Raw genomic sequence first — 20,695 nt, forward strand, 5'->3', positions numbered from 1 at the left:
TATAGTAGGTCGTGGTGACACTGGTAGTAACAGTCATAGTAGTAGTCATAGTAGGACTGTAGTAGTAGTAGTAGTAGTAGTAGTAGCAATAGCAGCAGTAACAGGTATAGTAGTATTAATATTAACTATAGTGGTAATTGCAGTAATAGTAACACCAGCAGCAGTATTTGCAGCAATAGTAGAAATATTATTAATGCTGTAGAAGTAATAGTAGCAATAACAGCAGTAACAGTTATCATAGTAGCTGTAGTAGTATTAATGGTAATAGTAGTAGTGATGGTAGTAACAGCAGCAGCAGCAGTATTAGTGGCAGTTGTAGCAGTACTAGCAGAGCTGTAGTAGTGATAGTAATGGTAGTAATAACAGTAATTTCAGCCATAGTGGCGGCAGCAGCAGCAGTAGTAGGAAAGCAGGAATTTGAACCCATATCTCCCTGTACTCGGACCCATGGCCCTGCCTCACTGTTGTGATACCTATGCCCAAAGCCAGTGTGATGGAAGGTGTGCTCTCATAGAACTGGAAAGGATAGCCCATTGTCCTTTGCAATAGATTGGACAGTGCTTTATCTGCCCTGGAACTTCGCCATTAGGATGCCCTCTTTGAACGCCTTGCACCCAAGGCACCGGGGCAACCTCCATGCTCCCCCAACACCTGTGCTTCCCTGTCCTGTACCTGCCACATAGGACAGTGCATGCACACAGTCTGTCTCCTGTTCCACCTAATGTCCTCTAAAGGGGGTTCTGCACCATGTTATTTCTTTGGACCCGCATCATGAACCATAGCATGGGGCATAGTAGGAACTCAGCAAATTGACTGACTGACTAGACAGTCAACCTCCAATTGCTTTTCAAGTTAATTAATTAATTGAATAAAAAGGGATATATCCTTGATTGCTCAGGGATAATGGGTTTGGAATCAGGCAATAGATCTCACCCATGTCCACATCTCCAAGAAAGGGTATAAGTTGCCTGTGGATCAAAACAGCATTTTTCCACAAGCAAACTGCCTCTTGACCCCAGCTCGTTGACATTCAGAAAGAGAGAGGGTGATCTGAATGGAGCAGAGTGCCAGGACCATTTCTGGGAATATATTTCCTTTCAGGTCCTCCCTTACCACTTTCTCTAATTATTAGAATACCTCTTCAATCTGGAAGTCAAAGAAATGAAGCAGTAATTCACTGTCTGAATGGTGAAAGTATTGATGGCCCCAAACTGGCAGAGTGATGAGCCACATCCAATTTCTGTGACTTTTCACAGTTCAGTTGATGGGGTGCAGATTTCCAACAACCTGGAAGACTGGCCATTTCCACCTTGAACCAGATTCAAACAATAGTTCCTATCATTTACTGAGTGCCTGCCTCAGGGCAGGAGCTATATAGATGTTTTCCTGAATCTCCCAAAATTTGGTATTTTAAGAAATTGAGTAGCTTGGCCAAGGCCATCACCAGCCTGTATATTGGTTCTTCTTTACATTGGTCTCCACTGACCTCCTGTGTGCCCTGCAAGAGCCTCCTGACTCCCATTTTAGTGTCAGCCTCACTCTGTGATGGACTTTGACCTTGGCAAGTTGCTGAGCCCTATGAGTCTCTGTCTCCATGGATGTAAATTCCCGTAATGATAATAACATCTGCTGTGCAGGTACTGTAAGTCGAATAGTGTGTGTGTGTGTGTGTGTGTGTGTGTGTGTGTGTGTGTGTGTACATGCGTGTGTGTGTGCATGCGTGTGTGTGTGTGTGCATGCGTGTGTGTGCGCGTGTGTGTGTGTGTGTGCGTGCATGAGAGTGCTATTTGAAACAGGTCACTGCCAGGAATCACCCAGAGACACAACGATCACAGACTCCCCTCTCTTAACCCTCCCCCCGCTCTCACTTTGACCTCCCCTACCTGCCCCAGCTGCTGCTTCCAGCACCGCAGGTGCTATGAAGAGGCCGCTGAGATGGACTGTCTCCAAGACCCTGCCAAGCTCAGCACAGATGTCAACTGCGTCAGCAAGACGATCACATGTGGTGAGCATCTCCAGGTGTACCTGGGGACTGGGCTGAGAAATGACAGCTCAGGAATCCCAGGCTTGGGCCAGACCCAGGACTCCCAGGGTCCCCCATCATCATCACAGCCATTAAGGACACCATCACCTAAACTCTGAGCCCCATGAGGGCTGGATCTGTGACATCTGTACCTTGCATGGAGTAGATGCACAATAAATGCTTTTTGAAATGAAAGAATAGTTGGTAGGCAGGTTATGTGATTTACAGTTTTATACTGCAGCAATCCTGGGAGCCTGGGGAGGCAGATGGTTTTCTACTGATACATTGTGTGATATGGGAGCACTTACTCAACAAGTGGGAACCTCTACCTGGGGAGGAGAAAACCTGCTTCAGAGATTTGTCATAAAAATTATACAATGCTTCAATGTAAAACTGCATTACACTTGTTAAATGGAAACAATGCTAAATGTAAAACAGTTAACACCGGGACTGGCCTATGTGAAGAAGTCAGTGTTGGGAGTGGAAGAGAGGCAGGGATGGATGAATTAGGTTTGTGGTTGCTGCTGTTTGTAAGAATCAGACATGTATTAAAAAAAATAAAGAAAGAATCAGACATGTATAGATGCAAATCTCAGCTCTCACCACCTTACTCACCATGAGATTCGAGGGATTTTATTTTGTGTCTCTGGGCAATCCTAGCAGAAGAATTTGAAGAGACAAAGGCACAGAGGAAAGAGGTACGTGGCACCTTGGGGATGCTCTATGAGAGCCACCTTTATGAACACCTACTATGTGCCATAGTGTTTATACCCAGCACATGAGATCATCCCAACAATCTTATGAGATGGGGTCACTAGTCCCAGTTTTCAGATAAGGACAGGAAAACTCAAAGAAATTAAATAACTTGCCTAAAGGCACATAAGCTGCTAAGTGGTAAAGTTGGGGTTTGAGCCCAGGTTCAACTGACCCCAAAGTCCAGGTAGCAAGGACTGGCTGAAGTATGGCACATTGGGAAAGAGGTGAGGAGAGGCATGGGCATAGATCACTATCTGGTGAACATATAGTGAAAGTTCCACCTACCCATCTCTCCAGCCAGCCAGCCAGCCACCAGCAGATACATACTGTGCAAGACAATTGTCTAGATATTGGGGAAATCCTGGCCTTCTGAAACCTCCTCCCGGCTGCCAGACACTGGAAATAGCAAAGGGCTAGAGTATGTTAGACAGTGACAAGAGCCGTGGAGGGAAATAAGCCAGGGGAAAGGTAGAGAGAGGGGGGGTGGGGAAGCCTCCCTGAGCACATGCTGAGGGAGAAAAGACTGAGGCATGAGGCGGAAGCAAGCCTATGGCTAGTAGGGAGGTACGTACACCCTTCGGTTCAAGGCGCCCAGAATGCTTGGGAAACAGGACAGTCAGTCAGAAAGGGGGTGATGAGGTGGGAAAGAGAACAGGGACAGCAGCTTTACATTGATTAGAAAGTCATTGGAGGGTTTTGAAACCCCCAAAAGACATGGTTTGCCCTGAGTCTTGGAAGGCTCGTTCTGGCTCCTCAAAGAGAGTGGACAGCAGCAGGGGGGAGGCCACTGACATAACCTGGGCATGAGCTGTAGTGGTGTGGAGGTGGAAAGTAGAGCCAAAAGGATGGCCTGAAGCGTCGGGTGTGAGTGTGACGTAAGGAGTGGGCACCACTCCCAGACTGGGTCTATGCAGTCAAAGCTCACGGAGCCAAGCTGGATAACAGGACGATGTCTGCAGAAGGAGTGCAACCTCAGCAGGCAGATCAGGGTCAGTTTAGTAGCTTGCATTACCTCTTGGGATTCCAAATGAGATTTTCCAATCTGCTCTGCTCTGCCCTTGCCCTATGCACAGAGTCTGCGGATCCTTGTGAGCACCTGCTGTGTGCCTGCAACAAGGCTGCCATAGAATGCTTGGCTCAGTCCCAGATCAACTCTTCCCTGAACCATCTGGACACTTCCTTCTGTGTGGCTCAGCCTCCAGGTGGGAAGAACCGGGCCCTGCCTCAGTGGTGGGGCTGACGATCTGGGGCAGGGGCTGCTATGGGGGGCGTAGTTTCTGTGCACCTTCAGTCCGGCACCTTCTGACACCCCCAGACCCGCTGCTCTAAACAGGCTTTCCAATGTGTCTCTTTGCAGAGACAACCAGCACAGAAGAGCTGACGACACCTCGGCCCAGAGGTAAGGTCTTCTAGGGAAGCTGCTTTTACTTGCACCACAGCGGGGCCGCTCTACAGAGGAGGCCGGTGGATACACCCCTCTCTGCAGGGCTTGTTGGCATGACCCACAGCACTGGCAATGTCTCTGCCTTTCCCTGGCCAAGGGGAGGCCATTAAGTCTGATAATCCCAGTTCACCCATCCAACAGCAAATGGCCCTCATGCAAACATTGTTCTTTGTTACATGAAGAGGTGTGCATTTAATCCAATGAAGAGATAGACCCCCATTCTTCCTCTCTTGCTCTATGGTCAGAACCCTGGTGTACGGTGTGACCAGGACCAGGTCTAGTGCTCTGACAGAGAAAGTCCTCTCTCAGCCGATTGAGCTACTGGCCACCAAGGCAACCTGGGAGCAGACCAGCTGTCTCCCTCCTCTGCCTTCCAGGACCTGTGACAGAGAGAGCAGCCTGGACCCCATGGGGGGTTCCTTGAAGGAGAAGCTGTTTTCTGTGTGCCTCCTTTCCAGACAGGGTGGGCTTTTAATAGCTGTCTACTGAAATAAGTGATCATTCCTACTCTAAGACAGGCATCTTATGGAAAATGTGAAAGTTCTTCTTCTGCCTGTCATTCCTGGTACACCAGTGTTAAAACTCTCTCTCAATCCCAATGGAAAGTTCTAGGTGCATGTTGGCAGAGCACTCCTCCTTCCCTGGGGCTGGGGTCTCCTACCCAGTGCTGCAGCATGTGTTGAAGAAGCTGATATGAAGAAAAAGAAGCCGATAAGTGTGTGTGATGGGGGGGGAGGGCCCAGGTGTGTGCTAGTGCAGGTGTGCGTATATGCGTGAGTAGGAGTGTGTGTACGTGTCCTACCTCTATGTGTCTTCTGAGTCCGGCACTCTTTATTCTGTGCTGTCTGCCTCCCTTTGGAACAGAGGTCTTCCCAAGTAGGGATGTCCTATTCCACAGCCACAAACCCTCAGGGTCTGCAGGCCTTTCACTGCCACAGCCTAGGTCTGCTAGTGTCACCTCCCTGGCCAGAACCCAGCTGGAGTCTCTCCTGAGCTGGGGCCCTGCTGGACACCCCACAACCCAGCAGATGCATGAGGGGCAGGGAATCCCAAGACAGAACCAGCAGCCCTAGTCTGGCCGCACCTCTCATGGCCCCTTTCCTCCCTTGGTCCAGCAGTCCCAGCCTGTCCTTTGGGACTCATGGTGCTTGGTTGAGACACTGTGTTCCATCAGTCACTGATTTGGGAGCTTGCTTTCTCAGTGGTTCCTGTGGAGCTCACAGACCCCAGTGCAAAGGCCCTTTCAGGAGAAGGTGAGCACAAGGGGACCAGTGTGTAACCCAAATACCCGCATTTTGATTGTACTATCAGCCCACTGGCTGGAATTAGCTTCCCTAAAATGCCCCCTGCCCGGCATCTTATTGAAACTGCCCCGAGATCATTCCAGAGCCACCCTTAGTTCCTTCTGACCCCCAAATCTCTTCTCTACATGCTCTGCTTCCTCCCATACCCCTACTCCTACCTCAGGAGAATTGCCAGAGGCAAGACATTTATCCTCAACCATCTGAAGGTGATTTTCAGATGTACAACAAATACTTTTAGCATAAGTATGGCCCAAAAGTTGCATGGGATATACTTATACTAAAAGGCAATTGATTGTTCATGTGAAATCTAAATTTAACCAGTCATCCTGTATTTTTATTTGCCAAGACTGGCAACCCTATGCCTCCAGGAGATCCCTCTGCACAACCACCTCCCCAGAAGTGTGTGTATTTCTCTCCTCTGCTGCTGCTTTGAGAACAGAAGCAGGGCTCATGGTGCAGCTTCTCCCTGGCTATCCTCCATGTCCAAGGGCATCGCATCCCTAACTACTCCCGGACAGCCTGTGCCTTGGATTCCATGAAAAAAAAAAAAGAAAGAAAGAAAAAGAAATGGCACCTACGCAAGCCAAAGCTTCACCATATGCCCTGCCCGCACAGCAGCCATTCCCAGCAGGATTCACAGTGGCCACTTCCGTCCTAAACTGAGGACAAATCTGTCCCCCAACACACACGCACTCACACCCATGTCCTAGCAGTGCCCACAACGCCCTCCAGAAAAGGAGGCTGCCTCAAAGCAGGCACGAACATCAATTATGAAGGAAAAATAGGGTTCATGATTGTTCTCACCATGGTGGAATGAAACAGTTACGTTTTGGACTCAGGCAGCTTTGGGATGAAATCCTGCCTCTCCCATTTTTCAGCTGTAGGACTCTGGAAGCATGGATCAACCTCTCAAAGCTTCAGTTTCTTCATTTTGGACAGCAGGGATTAGCAATTATTTTTTTCTGTAATGGGCCAGAAAGTAAGTATATTGGGTTTTGTGGACACTCTGTCACAATGACCCCGTTGCCATCACAGCAGGACAGCCACGACAATCTGTAACTGTGTGGGTGTGCCTGTGTTCAAAGGAAGCTTCATTTACAAAAACAGCCCGAGGGCTGGGCCATGGGGACCAACCCCTGGAAAGGGATGGGTCCTTCAGGGCAGCAGGGGCTTAAATGAGGGAAAACAGGGAAGACTCTGGAGCAGCATCTTCTTCAGAAATTCTGGCGTGACAGTAAAACACAGCAATGCAGTCTTGAGTCACATCCAGGACACTGGACAACTTAGAATATGTGCTCTCATTTCTTGCTCCCACAACCCTTGTGAAATCATTGCCATAACCTCCACACTGAGACGGTAAATGGAGCTGGAGAAAGAAAGCATCCAAGACTGGGAGCTGGGTGGCAGGGCTAAGGTTCGAGGGCTCCGCCGTGTCTGTCTTTACCGCTAAGCTGACCTCCCTCTTCAGCTGTGCTCCCTTGTGGACCAGCTCTAGCAAAGGAACAGGATGGACCTTTCCCCCAGAGAGAGGTCTCATCACCCAAACATCGGCCTTATGCTAATCTGGCCCCTTGTCACTGAATCAGGACCGAAGTGTCAATCACTGCTCCTCGTCAGACTGCCATGGGCTAACTTTCCTGGGGCCCCAGTCCCAAAGCTGTCTTGTTTGCAGGGGACCCCTGCCTGGCTTATGAGCTGAGCTGGGTGGATAACTGCAGTGGAGTGGTTTCCTTCCACAGTGGCTACTGGGACCAGTGCCGCCCACTGACCTGTTCCTCCAGAACAAGTAAGCACGACAGACTGCACAGGAGCACAGCATGGAATCCAGTGGAGACTTCTCAATACACATGTTTGGCTCTGATGATCACTCTTTGACGGGGCTCAGAAGAAATACCAGGAGACCTACTTTTCAGATGATGGAGGACACTGAGGCTCTGGGAGGTTAAAATTTACAGGTGGTCCAGCATGACACCTGCTGGACTGGTCTCAAACCTCACCTCAGGCTGCAAGACTGGTTTTGTCTCCATGATACGGTAGTAACTCACAGGGAACAACCTCGTACCTGAAAACATCTAGGCCAGGATGTCATCAGAAGTGACCTAACCATTTACTTTTCTTGTGGTGATGAATAACAATGGATTCTTTATTAATAAGCATAAATCACGCATAATAACTTTTTACCAATTACTAAGAATGAAGAAATAAACAAGTGAACTCCTCGATTAAGAGGCAGGGACAGGGCGCCTGGGTGGCTCAGTGGGTTAAAGCCTCTGCCTTTGGCCCAGGTCGTGATCCCAGGGTCCTGGGATCGAGCCCCGCATTGGGCTCTCTGCTCAACAGGGAGCCTGCTTCCCTTCCCCTCTCTCTGCCTGCCTCTCTGCCTACTTGTGATCTCTGTCTGTCAAATAAATAAATAGAATCTTAAAAAAAAAAAAAAAGAGGCAGGGACACCAAGGAGAACGTTGGTGGGCTGGTGTGTTTCTAAGCCCCTCCATATATCCTCTGAGTTCTCCCCCTGGCCCTAGGAGGCCCATATAACAGATGAAGGAGGCAGTCATTTGCCTGGGGGTAATACAGCATAGGATTCCGTTAGTAATCAACCTGCGCATTTTACTTTGAAGAGAACCATCTGCCTGGCTTAGAACCTTTGAGGTTCTATCTCTGTGCTGGAACATTTTTGTGTGTCCACATCATCAACCAATTGTAAGCCTGATTTCCACAGAACACCATCATAATCTTGATCTTTGACACATTGAATTTAAGGCAGTTCCTCCCTTCCCCAAGCCTGTTGGAGTTACCATTGCTAGCTCTCTGGTGTAGTCAGAAGAGAAATGGCACCCCAGCTCGGTGGTTAGGATGGTCAGGGGTTAGGATGGGTCACCTTACCCCTGGTTCGCATTCTGCCACTTCCTAGCTCCATGAACTAGTGACCTGTGTCTTCTGTGTGTCCCCTTTCTCAACTCTGAATAAGGGGTGAGCCTGGTGTTAACTCGTACGGTTTTTGCTGAGTTAGTACAAGCCAAGTGCTTAATGCCATATCTGGCATATAGTATGTCTTCATCCGTTCCAGCTGCTACAACAAAATATCACACACTGTCTCACCTGTGAACAACAGAATTTCTCTCTCGTGATTTCTAGATGCTGCAAGTCCAAACTTAAGACACTGATAGGGTCAAGTTGGGCGAGGCCCACTTCCTGATTCATAGAGAGCCGCCATCTTGCTGCATCCCATGGGGACTCTGTGGAGGCTCTTTCATAAGGACACAAATTCCTTTCATGAAGCCTCCACCCTCATGACCCAATCATCCCCCAAAGGCCCCAAGACCACTGACGATTAGGTTTCAGCCAATGAATTTTGGGGAAACATAGACATTCAGTCTACAGCATTGTAGGAGCCTAATAACAGCTAAACAACAGACTCATTTTACCAAGAACCAGGGCTCAGTAGCCTTTTGGGAGCCACAGAGCAAGGAACTAGAATCCACAATTCTATTGCCTTGTTTCTCTTTGTTCAAAAAGAGATGTGATTAATTTTTTTGTTTGTTTGTTTAAACTCTAGAGATGTCTGCTTTCCTAAAGTATTTCAAAGATGCAGCTGCTTCTAGCCCAGCAGGCTACAGCTGCCTTTTCCAGCATGTCTGTGTCTGGGGAGGGGAGTCTTTTTGTTTTAGCAGTGACCCTGACATCACCGACCAACCCTGGGAGGTGACGAGGGGCAGAGCAATGTTGCCTCCTTGCCCAAAGGATGAGAACTGCTCCAGGACATAGGGGTGGAACAGGCTGGGGTCAACACTCACCCTGTCTCTTTTCTTTTGTGGGCAGAAGTGGGCCAAGGCCAGGAAGGCACGGAAGCCACTAGGACCACATCCCCTCCAGGTAAGCACACTTGGCTTCTCCCACCAGCACACAATGGTTGTCCCTATATGTTTATGAGCTCAAGTGTGTTCTAAAACATGGAAGAATCATTGAGACCAATTTACTTTTATACCACCTCCCCCCAAAGTAGACAAATGAAGTTAAAATGTAGATCCATGAGTACGAAGAAATGGAGGCCTACCTGATAAAGAGATGCATTTAGAAAAATATGGAAAACAGTGTTTTGTTTTCTATTTAAATCACCTCTACTTCCATGTTACACAGATAGCCACTTCTAATATCTGAAGGTGCTCCCTTCTAACGTCTCCTGCCTGCCAAGCATACCATGAATGTAATTCAAATGCACTAGAGATCACTTGGCACCATGGTTTTGTAGTCTGAACTGTATCACCTAAAAAATGAGATGATATTCCCCTGACATTAAATATCTTTCTATAACATGATTTTTAGTGGTGGCTGTACCATGGTTTCTGGTGTGGAATACCATAGAGCATGAGCCAGTTATTTCCAACATTTGTTCTTATAAATAGATATATGCTTTATGCCCATCCACTTCTAATTTGTCACAATAAATGCCTAGAAGTTGAATTACTGCACAGAGGGCATAATCATTGCATGTATCCATATGTTGCCAAATTGCCCTAAAGAAAAATCGAAACAACTTACCCTCATGCCTCTCTCCCATGGCTGATACTGTGGACTACTATTTAAAAGCAAGTGAACAAAACCTCTACCATGTTAATAGAAAAAACCCATGGTAGCTCATTTCTCCTCTTCTCCTCTCTGATGGAAATTGAAAGTGGTGTTTTTTGTACCCAAGTTGGGCTGGCCTCTCACTCTGGCAGTTTTGGACCAGGCCTGGACAGAATTCCCACATCTTAACTGAATTTATGGTGACGGGTGACCAGTATCAGAGCTAAGAGCATTGAGACTTGGGCTAACTTTGCCCTCAGGTGCACAGTGACCTTCTAAGCCTTGGGGAGTGAGGGCAAGAGGAATTTATTCCCCAATGGGGCGGCCATTCAGGCAGAGTGATGAATGTCGCATGCCCTCATCTAAGGGGATGAGGTAGGGGTCTCAGGTTTGATTAGCACCAAGAATCCAGAGAGTTCTTTCTCAGAGGGTGAGGGCTTCTAGAAGGACACTCAGACTTGGCAAGGAGCACACACGAGCTTCTGGGGCTCCCTCTGCTTGTCGAGTTTTCCACCTGGAGAGTCTTTAACACCAAATCAGATGTGTCTTCACACTCACTGAACAATTCTAAGGGCTGTTCTTGACTTTTCTCTCCTTGCTAGGCATTTATCTAGAAGGATTATTCAAACACCAAAACAAGTATTATCAATATAGTTTTACAAAGGGGGAAATCAAGATTGAGAGAGGCAAGAGATCTGTCCAAGGTCACACAGTTAGTATGTGGCTGAGCTAAAATACAAACTCAGATTGCCTTAACCTCTAAAACGGAGTTCTTTCTACTCCACTCCACTGACTGGGTGAGTTCTCTCAAAAAGAAACAGAGCTGGCATTTGTTAATGGTGGAAAGTCAGATTTTACTCAGGTTTCCATAGCAGGGAAGGGAGACTGTAGAGTAACCACGTTCGACTCTCATCTGTATGGAGGTGACTGGGACTTTTAGAGGGAAAATGGGAGGGTGGACAACAGGCCAGAACTCCAGCAGAGTCCGGGCAGGGGAAAATTCCAAAAAGGGGGCAGGGGTCTGTTCTGAAAACTTAGGCAAGGCAGGTGTTGGGTCAGTGTGGGTCTCAAGCTCTAAGTTCTTTGGGCTGTCTTGAGCTTTCTTGGGCAGGAAGACAAGGAGAAGCAGGAGGCTGGGTCATCCTGGGGAAACCAGGCTGGGGTTGGTCTAAGTCTCCTAGCATAGGGGCAGGGCGTTGATGAAATAGTTTGTGCTGCAAATTTGCAGTTTTCATAGGCCAAGTTTGAGGCCTGGTTGAGAAGAGGGCCCAGAGGAGCCTGGCTAAAGTCTGGTCAAGGAAAGTGTCTGTCGGTTCCAGCAATCTGGAACATGGTAGAAAGAAACCAATTCATGGGTTTCTGCTGGTGGGATTGGAGAGGAGGTGAGGCATGATGTTAGACCCAGAGGACTGAGAGAACAACAGGGCCACTAAAGCCTTGCTCCCACCCCCCAGGGAACAGAGCATTGAGCAAAGACTCAGAAGCCCAGATGTAAGAAGCAAACCAATATGGTGGGTCTGGGAGAGACTGCCAGTCAGGGGTCCCTGAGATGCCCAGGCTTCACCCTGTGTTCTGGGTCTGTAGATGGTGGAGCAGAGCTTACAAAGGCCCCTTTGGCTGGACCAAACAGGGTTGGAGGTGTCACTGCCTCTGGCCAAGAGAACAGGTGGGCCAACACAGAGCAAAGGGAAACCTGGACAGCACCAGGGAGCGATCCCCGGCAGCCTTACTGGCCTCAGCGAGGACCTGACACTTAATTCAGACGATGGTGAGAAGGTCTTCCAGGATTCCCAGGAATTCGAGGCAGGTTGTGCTTGCCTACATCACTGAGCACCAGGAGTCAGCTTCATTTTTCCACCATTCTTATCTCTTCACTTGTAACCACCATGCTAGGCCTCCACTTGGCAGGTGCGTGGTAGTCAATATGACATAGGCTGGGACAGGTCTGGTCGTGAGATGTCACTCAACTGGTCTAGCAGGGGCTCTTGACCAATGTAACTTTATCATAGAGTATTAATGTATATGTGTTTGTTATATTTATGTTCCATTTACTTAATATTTTAGCACATTTTATTTTTGTTTTAAATTTTTATTTAAATTCTAGTCAGTTAGCATATAGTGTAATATTGGTTTTGGGAGTAGAATTCAGTGACTCCCAGCCAGTGCTCATCACAAGTGCCCTCCTTAGTACGCATACCCCTTCTAGCCCAGCCCCCGCCCACCCCTGTCCATCAATCCTCAGTTTTCTTCTCTATAGTTAAGCGTCTCCTATGGTTTGCTTTCTTCTCTTTTCTTTTTCTTTCTTTTCCTTTCTTCTATGTTCATCTATTTTGGTTATTAAATTCCACATATGAGTGAAATCATATGGTATTTGTCCTTCTCTGACTTATTTCGCTTAGCATTATACCCTCTGGTTCCATCCACGTCATTACACATGGTAAGGTTTCATTCTTTTTCATGGCTGATTAATATTCTATTGTATATACACCACATCTTCTTTATCCATTCATCAGCTGATGGACATTTAGGCTCTTTCCCTAGTTTGGCTATCACTGATAATGCTGCTGTGAACATTGGGTTCATATACCCCTTTGAATCTGTATTTTTGTATCCTTTGGATAAATACCCTGTAGTGTAATTGCTGGGTCATAGGGTAGTTCTATTTTTGACGTTTTGAGGACCCTCCACACTGTTTTCCAGAGTGGCTGCACCAGTATTCATTCCCACCAATAGTGGAAGAAGGTTCCCCTTTCTCTGAGTCCTCACCAGCATCTGTCATTTCCTGACTTGATAACTTCAGCCATTCTGACTGGTGTGAGGTGGTATCTCACTGTGGTTTTGATTTCTATTTCCCTCATGATGAGTGATGTTGAGCATCTTTTCATGAGTCTGTTGGCCGTCTGCATGTCTTCATTGGGAAAATGTCTATTCATGTCTTCTGCCCATTTCTTAACTAGATTATTTGTTTTTTGAGTGTTGAGTTTGATAAGTTCTTTATAGATTTTGGGACTAGCCTTTATTCTGATATGTCACTTGCGAATATCTTCTCTCATTCCATTGGCTACGTTTTAGTTTTGTTGATTGTTTCCTTCTCTGTATCACAGAGTATTTGGAAATTCTCATGTAACATTTGTGGATCCCTGAGACTCTGCCCTCCCATCTGGAAGCCCAGATTGAGGATGCTTTCCTAACACTTTGTTCTTCTGAAATATCTGCATTTGGGCTTGAGTGTGTGTCCATCTGCAAATCTCTTCCCGAACTGCCTGTTGAATATAAGCCATGACATTGTGTGTTTTCAGGATCTGCAGAGATTGCTGCCTCAACAAAAGGAGTAACCATGGTCCCGGCTGGTTTGAAGTCTTTGGGCTTAGCTGCGTCATCCACCAAAAGTGGCCTAGAGGAGACAACTGGAAAAGGTGAGTGGGAGCAGGCAGAGAAGCCTCTGTCCTCTCTCAGCCTTGAGGTTCTCTGGATGGGTAGGTAACAAAGACCTTTAGGCCATGGTGTCAAACTGTGACCTCTTCATTTTGGTGCGACTAGAAGGGACCACTCCTTTCCAGGTGAAGTCATGGGACACAGAGGGGACCTGACTTGCCTATGGCCACTCACCTGTTGAGCCAGGGAAAGGGGCCCGCTGGCCTAATGCTGCCAACCCTCTTACTGGCCCCCAAAGGAAGAGCTTGGCACCATGCACATGAAGTTGTTGGAAAGAAGGAAATATCTGGGCTTTCACTCCCTCTCCCTTCTCTCTCCTCTTGCCAGGGGCCCCACCAGAGGCCCTGCCCTGCAAGGAGCTACAGACACAGGGCAGGGCTTTTTTAGTACCAGGCCAGCCCTCCACAGCATGCACCGCAGAGTGATGGAGAAGACAGCATTTGAGAGGGAGGCTGGGCTGGGAGCCCTTCGCAAGGTCCCTGGCTTCTTGGTTCCCCACCCCCGCCACTGGACCTGTGATCATGGGGTCAGCACAGTGGACTGTAGCCAGTCTTGGCCAAAGTTTCTGGCAGAGGAGGAGGGGACAAAGGTGGAGAGAGGGTGCAGGAGGGCAGAGGCGGAGGTAGAGAAAGAAGAATCAAGGGCTCTGAAGGCAAACCCAGGCGGAGTACGCTAACCTGCTGGAGTCAAGACGTCCACAGGCCAGGATGCCCCCAGGGTGCCGGCTGCTCCAGGGCCTCAGTGGGACACAGTCACTCTATTCGGCAATCACATGTGGCCGAAGAGCACCTCTGGTCCCGATCAGCCCCCCACCCTTCAGGGGGATTTAACCAGGAGTCTGGGCAGAGCCATAGACGCCTGGCAAGGAAGACATGCTCTCTGAAAGCCAAACCATGCCAGACAGGGTGTTAGACAGGGGGACTAACCCGTAACAGTTTTCCCAGAGGGCAACGGAGGCAAGGACACGGGGTTCCTCGGATGATCAGTACCCATCTGGATCACTGCCTGCCTGTGTGAACTCTGTCCCGATGTCCCCTCCTCTCCTGACAGCCCTGTTTCTGATCAGCCTGTGACAGGTTCACCTTCCTGCACCTGGGAAGTAGGGACAACACACGGGTGATGCCTCAGCTTGGAGAGATGCTCTTTTGTCTGACATCCCGGTGCCCAGAAGAATTTGAATCTTATGGGTGTTACTGTGGGCAAGAAGGACGAGGCGAGCCAAGGGATACCCTGGACAGGTAGGGATGGGCGAGGGTGGCAGGCCAGGGGTGCTGACGCTGCCCGCATGAGAGGTGATAACCCTCCTCTCCACTGGGGACAGCTTCAGGCTTCACACCGAGCACTGCCTCCCTCAGGGCTGCGGCTCACGGCCATGGGCAGCTGAGGCTCAGGCTTGTCTGCACTCGTTCAGTGGTGAAGGGGCAGAGCCAGACAGATGCTGACCTGTGGATGTGGTGCTCCAGAGCTCCTTCAGCTCTAACCACAAGTACTGCCGATGGCCCTAAGAGAGTCCGTCTACAAAGACATTTCAGGAGACCCCAAATCTGCCTATTTTGCAACAACCAACATGTGGAATTGTCACACCCACCCAGTTTGCCCTGCAGGTGACCACATGAAAGTTACTTTCTCAATAACTTTTTAAAAAAAGATTTACTTATTTTTAGAGAGAGACCGAGAGACAGAAAGAGAGAGAGAGAGAGAGCAGTGGGAAGGGGCAGGAGGAGAGGGAGAGAGAGAGTCTTAAGCAGAATCCGGGCTGAGTGCAGAGCCCAGCAAGGGGGTTGATCTCAGGACCCTGAGGTCACAACCTGAGCCAAAACCAAGAGTTGGACACTTAACTGACTGAGCCCCCCAGTGCCCCAGCTTCTCAATAACTTTTAACTGCTCAATTTTACATCTGCCACTTTTGGAAGAATTTTCAGTGACCTCGTGCCTTGGTAAATCCATTCATTCATTTATGCACCCGCCCCACCACCCACCACCCACCCCAGGCAGGTGCACTCAACCCACCTTTCTTGAGCTTTTGCTCTGTGCCGGGCCCTATGCTGGGTGGTGGAGACACACAAATGAGGTTACACCTGAACAAAGCAGCTTGCAACAAACTGCCAGTGCCCCAGAGGATCTGTGTGGTGCAGGAGACGGGCACGTCGACCAAAAGACCACCAAGATCATAAATGCAGCGGTCAAAACAGGGAACAGTGGAGGAGCCAACCTAGACATGAGTTGTAGGAATATTCCGTGGGTGGAGTTGATAGGTGTAAAGCCTGACTGCACGTGGGGACTGTCACGGCCCCTGGCCAGCGGGCTCTGCGCTCAAAGTGCATATCCCTGGGATGGTGGGGCTGCTGAAGGAAAATCCACAGCTAGAGTAGATACAGGAGACAGGGAAAAGACAAAGCCCGGTGCCATTAACACACAGGCTGGAGGGACGGCAGGACCATGGTGCATGTCACTTGCAGGTCAGATGGTGTCTGGTTGGCTGTGTCTCTCCCCCAGACACCCACCTCCCTGGCCTTTCTCCCCTTGCCACTCACCTCCTTCCAGCCCTATCATCTGACCAAGTTCCACAGGGCATCCAGTAGGGAGGAAGCTAGGGGCTCTGCTACACAGGCCACCTTCAAAACTTAGCTCCCGCTGGGTGACACTGAAGATGCATCTATTTTAGCAGAGTGTACACCACACTGGAATCATAAGTGTGTCTACATTAGAAGTTCGACAACGTGGGCTCCACTCTCGGACCAGTGTAGATACTCCTGAGACCATAGCACTCAGGACACAAGGCAAGAGGTAAAACTCTAGGCAGAAGTCACTGTGTCCTGTTGAACCCCACGGAAAGACAGTGGGGTTGATCCTGACCACTGGCCATATTTCACAAAAACATGAGATTTGACCAGCAGGCAATTAAGTTACAATATGGCTTCCCTGACCTCCATGGGGAAAAAATTAAAACAAAGCCATTGCCATGACCAAGGAAGAGTTACTCAAATTGATCTCATTTTCTGCAGGGATGTCTTTTCAAAACCATGCATACTTTACATTCTGGGCAATTTGGGTGACTTTTAAGCTCTTTTGATGATATGCAATTTCTGATTCACTTGCTGACTTCAGATTTTCACGGAGATTAATTTTTCACCACCACCCACCCCAGGCAGGTGCACGCACCAGAATGTGTGGTTCAGCTGAGCAGGGCGGTCATGTGTAACTGATGCAGACCTCCAGCCATCAGCCACTGTGGCAGGCACAGTCGTGGGGCTCCCCCCAACACTGGCAACAGGGGAAGCCGATTCTTGGCTGAGCACTAACTCTACAAAAGGGCAGCCGGTCATGGTGGAGCCCTGCTCTGGCTGTGGCCTCTGACACCACGTGAGAGCTATCTGTGGACGGGATGAGTGGCAGTGGGAAGGTTTGGGGACAGTGGCGGCTCCTCTGGGCTGACGCCATCACAAGATTCCTCTGGGTATCTATGCGCTGGGCACAGTGGAGACGGTGAGGCTTTATCAGGCCCAGATGGGGGTTGTCTATAAAGGAAGACACTGATTCGTTCCTGTATGGCTACAGAGGCCCTGCTTCATGCTGGATGCTTTCTTAAATGTTGTTCTTTATTTATGCTCAAGGTCATTACTCTGCTCTCTCTCAAGGCTAGGGTCCAAAGGGGGTGCCCTATGGATGTGAGATTAATCGTTCTATTAGGTAAAAAGTTAGAGGGGGCAGGGCCACTGCTAGTCCATCTGGTACCTTCGTGTAAACTAAAAATGGTAACCTTTTCTCAAGGCTCTTTTTTCCATCTCAACAGATGCAAATTATTATCATAAATATGCAAATCATCTTTGCAATCAACAGAGTCATAATAAGAACACAAAGAATTTTTTTAATGGTAGGATGCATACAGTGTGGCTGACACGGTTTTAGATGTGGTATCTTTGTGAAGTGCACAACCTAAACAATCATACATGGTGGTCCTGTGTGTGCCGGAACAGAGGCCTTGGCTTCTCTCCCTGCTGTAGGGTTTGTGGGAGAGGCAGGCCTTGAAGGAGTTCCGGCGTCAGCTGGGTTTTCCTTGGTCTTAGGTGCTGTTTTTCCCATCACTGCTGCGTGGAGCAGGTGAGGCGGCTGGGCTGCCTGCTCGGGAGGCTTCCTCGGTCACCAGTGCTGTGCGTGGACGGTACAGCCACGTGTAAGTGCTGGGGGCCTGCTCAGAATCACATGGGGTTCAGGCCTCCCGGTGCTGCCCCAACCACGTCTTCGTCTACAATGAGATTTAATACTCTTCTTAACCGCGACGCACACTTATTACCGATCCTGCCGAGGGCGCGGAAGTCCGAGAGCTAAGTCAGCGGCCGAGTCAGAGCTGGGCAGGAGCAGACCAGGAGCAAGAGAAACTGTGCTTATGGCGCGCCTGCTGCATGCCAGCCGCAGCTCTCAAGATGGATGAACAGAGTCAGACGCCCCAGGGATCCTACCAGGAGGCACCGAGTCCTCCCTTTACAGAGGGGGCGGCAGAGGTCGCACTGTAGAAAGAAGTGGGTGGTGGGAGCGGGAGTGGGGCCTGGAAAACCACGTTGCCTCAGACCTAGAACCCAGTCCTTGTGCCGGGGGCTCTCATGGCATTTTGTTCTCTCCCTGAGAAGTGGAAGCCCTGTCCTGACTGAGACCGCCCAAGGAGCTCCACGGAAAGGGAGCGGACCTGGCTGAAGGCAGTGGACCCGCAGCCTCCGTCCGCCCTCTCCTGGAGCCTCAGCGGGGTGTCTGAGAACCAGCACCCCTGGGAGCGAGCGTCAAGCTCATGCACCCCGGGGCCAGCTTTCCATGTCCAGCCCGTGGAGGCAGTTCCTCTAGGCTTTGCAGCTTAAAGTCCCTGCTCCCTGGAGCAAGTCGTGAGAGTCCTGTGAGGGCTTGTTCCCACCCTTGTTTTTCCTCCATGGAGGCCCCTCCCTTCCTCTGCCCTCCCTCAGCATCGGCGGGCACCTCCCTGCCTCCTGGAGGTCCACATGCACCTGTCAGGTCCAGGAGCCCAGTGCTCACGTGTCACTTATGGCTCCTGCACTCACTCACTCGTTATCTATCCCACGCACCTCTCTTGGGAACTAGGAAGGCATTGATCAGACACAATCCCTGACTCAAGTGCCCCACAGCCCGGAGGACAGACAGATGCGCAGGTGTCTGCTCTCATCCTGGGTGGAAGTGCTCACGAGAGTGCAGGTGCCCTGGAAGCCGCGGAGGGGGTCTGAGCTGGGAGAGCAGGGCACAGGGTGTTGAAGAACTGAGCAGTCGGAAGAGGTGGCGAGGAGGGATCTTACAAGACATTGTCAGGTTCCCAGATGGCCACGCTGGGTGTGGATGTTCCCGGAAAAGGGAAAAGAGGAAAACCAGGGCATTTGGGGGAACTTCTGGCAGTGTAGGAACAGAAAGGGGCGCTGGGGGACGGCTGTGGCCAGGTGAGGTAGGAGCTAGACAGGCACCAGATGATCACCTGAGGTTTGAACTGCTGGGGCATGAGGAGCCGGGACGGGTATAGAGCCACAAGTGACAGGATCAGATTATTGTCATCATTGGATGTCACCATGCCGTGAGATCTCACCTGCTCAGCTGAAGAAGGCTCTTTCGCTATCCCTGCAGCCTCAAGGAAGCCAGAAGCATGGCCCTGGGGGTCTGAACTCTGATGGGGCTCCAGGGACCCAGGTCAGCCCTCCATGAGCTCAGAACAGTGTCCTGCACCACACGCAGTGCTGGGTCATGAGAACAGGGCAGAGCCTGCCCCGTGCTGTCTCGACACGAGGCCCAGAACTGCTCGGGGGAGCAGGCTCTCGTGTGTCTCCACTCTGCTCTTGACCCCACGTTTGCCCGCCCCTTCTTTAGCTTCCTTGTGTTGGAAGGCAACAGTGTAGGAATTTAGAGGGTCTGTGTGCTGAGAAAAAAAAAAAATCTGGCTGATATTTTACTTCATGGTAGGTTCAGATGGATAAAAGTTGGAACAAATACTTCTCTAGCTTCATAGAAAACTACAGGTAAGAAAAGTATTTGCAGGAGGCATATCTAAGTACCTTCAACACATTACTTATCTGAGTCAGATGACATCCATCCCCGCCCCCAATGCAGGAAACATAAACATTCAAGAAATCAGGTAGGGTTGCCAGCAAATAAAAACACACTAACTAGAATTTCAGATAAACAACAAGTAATTAATTGTTCAGTATAAGTATGCCCCAAATGGATATACTTACATGAACATATTTATCTGAAATTCACATTTAATCAGGCATCCCATATTTTATCTGGCAAGGTTAAAATAGATTGCACAAGAACTACTTCCATATGACAAAGGGGAAAGGTCTGGCCCAGAGAAGTAAGGAAGTAAGATATTTAACAGTTCTGTCCCAACAAATATTTTCCGAGTGCCAACTCAGGAAATAGGGGTCAAGGACTGACTTAGGTGCTTGGAACACATGGGCTCTGCCACCAAGGCTCTCCATCCAGCGAGAGCGAAAGGTAAACACAGACACAGATGATTCATGCACAGTGTCATTAACATGCAACCTGCTGGAGAGAAGGAGCCATAGGTGGGATCTGATGGGAGCCCAAGAGGAAGGTAGTCCCCTTACCCTGGGGGCTCAGGGAAGCTTTTCTGGAGGAGGGGATGCCAAGGGGAGTTTTGACAAAGAGGTATGAATTCACCAGGAGAAAGTGAGAATATTCCCAGCAGGGAGATCATAGACGCTGAATGTTGTGAGGTTCCCAGATGGTGGGTGGAAGGACAAGGCTGAAGGGGTAGTCAGGCTGGCCACATGCCACCTTGCATTACATGTCTACTACTCTGTTCTTGTCCTCTAAGGTGTGGGGCAGAGCCTGTGTGCAAAACTGCTTTGTGCCTGTGACCAGACGGCGGCCGAATGCATGGCCTCTGCCTCCTTTAACCAAAGCCTGAAGTCATTGGGCGCACAAGAGTGCCAGGGGCCCCAGCTGTCCTGCGAGGACGGCATGCCTGGGGCGCCTGCGGCTTCCTCCCTTGGTTCCAGCTCTGAGGAGAACAGCGAGGAGGCCATGCCCCGCACAGAGGGCCTGAGAAGAACCAGAAGATTTCTGGGAAAATCACTTGGTCCTGTGGGGTCCAGGCGACAAGGCCCCAGAGAGATCCCTGGAGAAAGTAACAAGCGCCCCCCACAGTAG

General features: G+C 49.6%; 1 protein-coding gene across 1 annotated transcript in view; it reads left to right on the forward strand.

The window, feature by feature from the left end:
• LOC111146843 (otoconin 90) overlaps positions 1 to 20,695 on the forward strand; it is a 31,008-nt gene extending 10,313 nt beyond the window's left edge. Inside the window, 9 exon segments of the mRNA XM_022502549.1 lie at positions 1,893 to 2,005; positions 3,853 to 3,981; positions 4,137 to 4,178; positions 5,426 to 5,476; positions 9,350 to 9,403; positions 13,396 to 13,512; positions 14,598 to 14,769; positions 17,599 to 17,705; positions 20,361 to 20,695. Coding sequence (XP_022358257.1) covers positions 1,893 to 2,005; positions 3,853 to 3,981; positions 4,137 to 4,178; positions 5,426 to 5,476; positions 9,350 to 9,403; positions 13,396 to 13,512; positions 14,598 to 14,769; positions 17,599 to 17,705; positions 20,361 to 20,695 — 1,120 coding nt within the window.

Source organism: Enhydra lutris, unplaced genomic scaffold (assembly GCF_002288905.1).
Source record: "Enhydra lutris kenyoni isolate GAN:26980312 unplaced genomic scaffold, ASM228890v2 scaffoldscaffold14, whole genome shotgun sequence".
In the NCBI taxonomy this organism is placed as follows: domain Eukaryota; kingdom Metazoa; phylum Chordata; class Mammalia; order Carnivora; family Mustelidae; genus Enhydra; species Enhydra lutris.